Source organism: Penaeus japonicus, unplaced genomic scaffold, assembly GCF_977035675.1.
Source record: "Penaeus japonicus unplaced genomic scaffold, GWHDUDI00000001_assembly GWHDUDI00000028, whole genome shotgun sequence".
NCBI classification, from domain to species: Eukaryota; Metazoa; Arthropoda; class Malacostraca; order Decapoda; family Penaeidae; genus Penaeus; species Penaeus japonicus.
Window position 1 is genome coordinate 1,533,972 of NW_028234430.1, and position 7,500 is coordinate 1,541,471.

At 34.8% G+C, this 7,500-nt stretch overlaps 1 protein-coding gene across 11 annotated transcripts in view; it reads left to right on the forward strand.

The window, feature by feature from the left end:
* The window catches only part of LOC122247745 (uncharacterized), a 32,337-nt gene that overhangs the window by 3,985 nt on the left and 20,852 nt on the right, over nt 1-7,500 (forward strand). For 6 of the 11 annotated variants that reach the window (XM_086553206.1, XM_086553207.1, XM_086553213.1 and 3 more), the window contains 3 exons: nt 2,524-3,195; nt 5,318-5,401; nt 6,784-6,988. In XM_086553206.1, the coding sequence (XP_086409332.1) occupies nt 2,524-3,195; nt 5,318-5,401; nt 6,784-6,988 (961 nt within the window). The remainder of the gene's footprint in view (nt 1-2,523; nt 3,196-5,317; nt 5,402-6,783; nt 6,989-7,500) is intronic. The other 5 variants (XM_086553211.1, XM_086553216.1, XM_086553210.1 and 2 more) reach the window with 1 other exon arrangement.

Consider the following 7,500-nt stretch of genomic DNA (forward strand, 5'->3'; position numbering starts at 1 on the left):
TATGTGTATGTATGAATAAATAAACTCCCCCTTATTTTCTTCTTTTATGATCAGCGGGCTCTGTATTAGGATGATTAAAACATTTCTAAAAAGGTATTAGTAGTGCAGTAAGCTATGTAATTTTTATGTGTGAAGCATGATTGATCCCACAAAACTATATTTTCATTAATGAGAGCTGTGTTTACAATTATAGTGTTAAAAGATGCCATTAAAATTAACTCACCTTGTTGATGTGTCAGCTGCCGGCATATTTAAAAGCCGACGACTTCCTTATATGGATTATAATCATCCGGTCATACAAAAATCATAAACATTTGGAATATTTTAATCTTTACATGTTTCACTACTTGGCCAATCATTAATATTGTAATCTAGTGTATTATTTAAAACAGATGAGTGCTAATTGAATTTTTATATGACAGAGGTGAATGATTAGCTATGATTCAATCATTTTAATGACTATGGCTTTTTAGACCTGCTTTAAGGCTTGATAGCTTTGGATGTGCATTTATTTTTTTTTGTTTTTTCTTTTCATTTGGGTTCTAGTCATGTAAGTTTTGAGAACCTTTTTCTTCTGAATTGTTATTATAATGTGTATATACACATTAACTCTTGTTCCATGGATGTGTATGTTGGGTGCACCATTACCTTTCTGTATCTGCAAAATCATGTGCACTAAACTTTCAATTGCAGAAAACCTCTTTCAGTCATGATGGCTTCCTTATTAGTACAGAATGATCTGGCAAAAATAAGAAGTGAAAAAAAAGTAAAAATAGGTATTTCATGGATTTAAAAGGCAGAATTTTGTGTGACATTAAGTTTTTGTCAAATCATGTTAAACCTATAGAGGGTCATGCAACTTTATCTGCTTATTGAGCAGTTAAACATTTTACTACTGTGAAGATGTTTTTCTCAGATCAGCCTTTATATGATGTATATTTTTATATGATAATCTTACTTTTCTATTTTCAGTATTTGTCAGATTATTTTATTTTTATGATTTATTAAAGTCATGATAAAGTTTATATGCACGCGCACACGCACACGCACACGCACACACACACACACACACACACACACACACACACACACACACACACACACACACACACACACACACACACACACACACACACGTGTGTATATATGTTTATTTATATGTATATGTATATATATTATATATATATATATGTATATATATATATTTTTATGTGGTGTGTGTGTGTGTGTGTGTGTGTGCACGTGAGCTTTGTTTTTGTGAGTGTTTCTATGTTTTTTGAATTTGTAATTATTATCTTTTTTTTTGTATTGCAATGCTTGCCTCATCAGTTGAAAAACACTCAATTTTATTTCTAGAATTCTTCTCTAAAAAGTAAAAAATATTGATATGTGCATCAGAATGAATATATCCAGCAAAAAGAAACAAATATATAATGTATGATATGATAGAGTAAATGACAAGAATATTAAGTGACAGGCATTGCAGCTTCATGTAGAAATCATGCATGTGTCTTATTTTTACCCGTTTATGCTATCATCACATGCAGCACAAGTTCTAAAGATGTTTTTTTTTTTTTTTTTCAATAGTCTTCTCAATGTGCAATTAATCTTAGGAAGGAGAGACTCTTTCCTGTTTCATTGGTTGGTTTTATGATTTTTTCCAAAGTGTGATTTTAAAGCACAGTTTTTATTGAGGCTGATCACTTGTTTCTGTATATTGACTTTGGTCATTTAAAATGGGGTAACATGCAGATTCTGGAAAGCATCTCTTGAGATCTGTTGTAGCTATTGCTTTGAAGTGAAGTTCCTAAAATGAATATGTTTTTGGGATAGATTTCACGTCTATAAATCATTTGGCTCACAATGAAATCAGTTCTTTCATGAGTTTCTCAACGATTGATCTTTTTATATTCAATGTTTCCAGTGAATATTACAATGTTTTTTTTCTTTTGTTTTTTGACACTCTTGTAACACCTTCAGTTTTGGACCAAAGCAAATTATAAATATTCTCGTAGATTCATAGAGGAGTCGTGCATAACACTTTTTTAAAAATCTTGTGTTGAGATAATCATCCATCAACTTTTATTATCATAAAGATATATAAAGTTGAAATCAAGTAGGATTGCTTTTTATTATTGTAATTATTATTAATGACATCCACATATCCAGATAAATTTTTATGGAATTCAGAAGAATTTCAAGTTTCTAACAGAAAAGTTGATGCTGTAATTTACCTCACAAATGTTTTACTTTTAAATGATATACAGCTTCATCTCCATATATTTTATCTATCCCAGAAGAGAAGAGTATGGTTATTTGACAAGAGGCTGTGCCTTTACAGAAAAAAAGAATATCATATAATCTACTAGACTAAATAAATGTGTGTGTGTGTGTGTTTGTGTGTGTGTGTGTGTGTGTGTGTGTGCATGTATGTGTGTGTGTGTGTGTGTATAGTTATTTTATCACAGAATAAAACTTGAGGCCTGTAAGGTATCTAATATTTATCTGTTTTTCTCTGTACAGCAAGTTGAAGGGTGAGGGTAAGGACTGGTACGAGGGGGACAGCCTGGACGGCTTAGGGCAGCCAGGCACCCTAAAGCAAGAGCCAGACCCATATGCTCCTTACTCTCACCTCCACCAACACCACCCCATGACCCCAGAATCCATGCATGGACCCTCACTCAATGGACCACACAACGGACCACATAATGGACCACATAACGGACCACTCACTGGGCCTCACAACGGATCTCACATGGGGTACCCACCTCTCCAGCAACAGACCCAGCAGCATCAGCACTATCAGGGCTACCAGAGTCACCCTGGGATGGGGGACATGTCTCCCATGTCGCCCAACTACCAGGGGCACCCGAGACCCCCGCCTCACCCGCAGCAGCACATGAATCAGCAACACATGGGTCCCCAGCATATGGCTCAGTACCCTGACCAGCAGCATATGGGTCACCCACACCCAGGCCAATACCCAGGCCAGCCCATGGGAGGTCACATGGGCCAGGGCTTGCCAGGTCAAGGCCACCCGGGGCACGAAGGGCCACCGGGTCGGGAAGGAGATCCGTACAGCTTCGTGGACGAGTACAGTGGTCCGCCTCCTAGACCGGTCGAGGAGATTCTCGGTCAGACGCAGCCCAAGAGAAGAGGGCGTAAACCAAAGCACATAAAGCTTATGGAAAATGGGTGAGTTACTTGCTAGTTGTGCAGATTATCATGTAGATGCTTCTTCATTTCTTTTTTTCTTTTTTTTAATTTTTTATTTAGTTGAGTTTAGCTGAAGCAATGCATTTATGATAGTAGTACTTATTGTGCTTTATGAAACTGTTTTGAGATATGTTGATAAGGTTAGAATGTATTTCTCCAAGGATAACTTATGTCTTGAAGTTCAAAATTCTCAATTCAAAATAGAAATGGGTCATACTTTGCTAGTCGTTAAGTACATAAACAATTTGATATATTCCCTTTCAAGTGGATATATTCTTGTCTTTGATCTAGATGCAGTTATAGATTCTTGACATTGCCATTAACAGTAGATTTTACACTTTCAACACTAAATAACTCAAGTAGCTGTCATTACCAGTAGGATTTATCCCCCTCACATGATTTTTACTTGATTATAAGTGATTAAAGTATATGATTTCATTGTCACTCTTTCTATGATCTCAAATTCTGGCTGATTATGGGTTTACTTAGAAATTGAAGGGTTTGAAAGTGGTTAGTGATGATTGATGTAGGTAATTATTTTAGCTTTCATTCATAGCTTACTGCAAGAAAGGGAACTAGTTGAAGTCCAGTAGAATTTTGTTTGTTTTTTGAAAGCTATTCTAAATGTGAGTGAATATTGCAATACTGGATTTGATTTATTGGGATGATTGATTGATGAGAAATTACCAATGAAACTAAATGGTGAGGAAAATCTGTAATGCAAATATTGATTCAAAGGTGATTTTTTTGCTCAGGAAAAGATTAAAAATTGAGTTTATATTGAAAGGTGTTGGATTGTTCTTTGGATCAGGTCATATTACCCATACAGATATCCCATTTTTTTATGTATTTTTTTTTTTTAGCACAGTTGAAAATTCTCAAATTCTTTTGAAGAGTCACTTGTTCTTTGTGACATGTGTATCTTTATCACTATTATCTTTTTCATCAAATTATTATTATTTATATATATATTGTTTTGGTAATTCAGCACTCGATTATTATAAAGACATAGCTTTTAAGGGTTAATTGAAAATATCCCTTAGAAATAGTCGACATTGTGGTTTCACAAAAGTATTAGATGTCATAGTATGAAGTATAGCTAAAAGCGAAAAAGATTATCCTGAAATGCTAAAGAGAGGTTAAACTGCTTCATTTGAGATGTACAACTATGAATACAATTTAGATTAAAATGTATTAACTATTCAAAAAATATTTTACTAAAACTTTAAAGGGATTAATGTTTTTGAGAGGTAATAAAGTAGTTTACTTTTGATGTGAATTTAGCTTTGATGTTAATTGTAATCTGACTTTATGGTAGACGTACAGATGACTTGTCATTATTTATTTTTGTTGTTTTATTTCTGATTAACTTTAATTACTTTCTAAATTACTCTAATGCATCCTGGCCCTCCCCCCCCCCTAAAAAGAGTGTTTGAAATTTTTGCTAATGAAATAACTAAATATTATTTCTCAGATTTAAGCCTAAATTTTCAAGGAATTAAAAAGGAGGTTGGTTTCCTGTTCCCATGATTAAAGATATTTATTCTTTATACTTTAAGGTTGTTATTTGACAAATAATTTTCTAGCATAAGAGTTTCTTGACTAGTATAATTCTCCTTCTACTCTTCACTGTTATTGTTATTATTGTTATGATTATTGCTATGTTATTATTTTATTCTTTATTAGTATTTCCTCAAAATTTATGCATGCTCCAACGAACATGCTTTGAAGGGAAACAATTCCTTCAAAAAAGAAATTTGTATACTGTATGCATTATATGAAATACTGTATACATGGACACAGAATATCTGCTGTCATTCAGTATAGTGTTTATGGAAAATTCAAGCGAAGAAACCGAGGTCTATGATAATGGATTTTATTTTGAGAAGCCACATGTATGTCTATTTCTAAGGGTGGGGGGGAGGAGGAAGAGGAAGAGGCTATGAGACACTATTCACAAAAAGAAATAAAGGAAAAAAAGAAGAAAACTGTGCTGGTTTTAGACACTTTGTTTTTCCACCACATTAAGTTTTGATCTTACACTGCACCATATACACTGGTCTGCTTAATAAACAGCCAATGAGAAAGATTCTATTCATAGTGCTGTGCCGTGGTATGATGACTGCAGTGTGCACGCCACGACAGCTGCAGGGGTACACGAAACACCTGATGCAATCGGTATAAGGTATGACTTGATGAACGGGAGTAAAATTTGATTCAACTAAGGGCATAGACTAATTCTAAGGTGAAAAAAAAAAGACATCTGAGTTAGATGATATAAACTGACGTAACAATACTATGCCACTTGAACTTTTGTGCAATGACCAAAATTTTATTAAAGTCAATGTCTTGATTAAAAAGATCATTTGCAATGTGTTCTGCTATATATGTATGATAAACACAAAAGTGCTCAGTATTTGCATTATATTGAGTGCTCACCAAGAAGACTGTGGAGTGAAGTGGAAGTCCAATGTATTTCGTAATTGGCCCTTTGTAACTTTTGAAAGAAGAATACCAGAGATTTTGTTAAAACTTGCAAAGTAAAGAATAAGGAGAGATCGTTGGATTTTTTTTTTCTTTTTTTTTTTTTGAAAGAGAGTACATACCTTTTTTCTTTTTTTTTTCTTTTTTTTTTGTAAGTAGAAAACCTCCATGATTTTATTTTTTTTCAAAATCTTGGAAGACATGGGTTTTGATTCTTGCAGTTTTTCATAACCAGTGCAATACTTACTTAATAGTTATCTGACTAGATTAGATGTTCGTAGATAGTTGAGGATAGTGGAGTAAAATGAGCTTCAACTTCAACTAGATGGGGAAATTATTTGTAGATACTTATAGAAAAATAAAGATAAATGTGCATAAATAAATAGATTAGATAAAGTGATAGATAAAGTGAAGAACTCACCGGCTTGTCAAAGGCTTGTTCAAAAGTGATCCTCGCTTTTACGAGAAGCCCAGTGCTCGCAGGATAGGCAAAGGAAACCTTCTGGGTAGGAATTGTGTGAGGGGCCTTGTTTGTAGATGAATTCATGTCATGTATGTAAAGTCTCACCAAGATTTTGTTTTTTTAAAGAGCTGTTTAAAAGAATTGCTTTAGTGCCCATTTTCTCTCAGTTTATTGCATCATAAAGCACATTATCAGCTGAAATTTGTAGATGCAGAAGCCAAACTTTTTATATGCAGAACTCTACTTCCATTTCAGACATGTACACTACTCCAGTGAAGGTTAGAAATTGATCAGGGAAAGTCAGAATTCACCTTATCAATGAATTAACTTCACACCTTAAGAAATGTTCATACTGGAATACTCTTGGATCTTGTTAACTGACCAAAATGATGAAAGTTTTTGCTAAAGTTTAAATGTCATAGTTGGGTTACCATTTTTCCCTTCATATTCTATTCTATTGGTTGTATTAATGTAAGCATAGAATGTGGTCACACTTTTTCCTCTTTCGGATACTAATATTAATGGTGATATATCAGCAAATCTTCCTATATACATCCCAAACTAACCAAGACCGACTGCAAGTATGCTGTACCAGTATCTCACACGCACTTTCTTTGCAGTGGGGATCCATTAGCAATAGCTGCTGCTCAAGCTGCCCACGAAGCCAAGAAGCGCAAGTGGAAGCAAGTCGGGCCCGACGGCAAACCAGTCCTGTCGGTGGTCAAACAGCGGAAAAAGGTTGACCGATTTGACGGTATTCCGGAGGACGAAGTGACCAAGAAGACGTTACCCGACCATCTAGGACCCAACCTGGATATAGTCATTGTGAGTATTATGGAACGGGATCAGGCACTGCCTTTAAGGTTTTCCCCTCAACCCTCTTATAAGCTCGTTCTTGCCAGTCTGTGGTTGTCACCGATAAGATTGCTAATCATCCATGAAAATTATGGTTAACAGATATTCAGTCTCTTCAGATGTTTTTCTGTTTGTTTTTGTCCTTGCATAGACTGGACAGTAAGCTTTGGGGTTGATATGTAGCACTGGACAGCCTCATTGTGTTCATCTAGTAGTAAAATAATCCTAAATGCATTTGTAAACTAAGTTAAAAGCAAGGTAGGGGAACATTCCAGAGAACATCATATATATCATACAACCATATTGGATGACAATTTGTTTGCTATAATCAGACATGAAAGAAATTTTGATAAAGCTCAAAATCTGAAGTTCCAAATTCATGTATGAGTGCATACTACTGCTAATTATCAGTGAGGCTGCAGCAGCTGCCTGCATCAAGCCAACCAATGGGCCCGTGCCCGGATGAACAGTTTAATCATGGT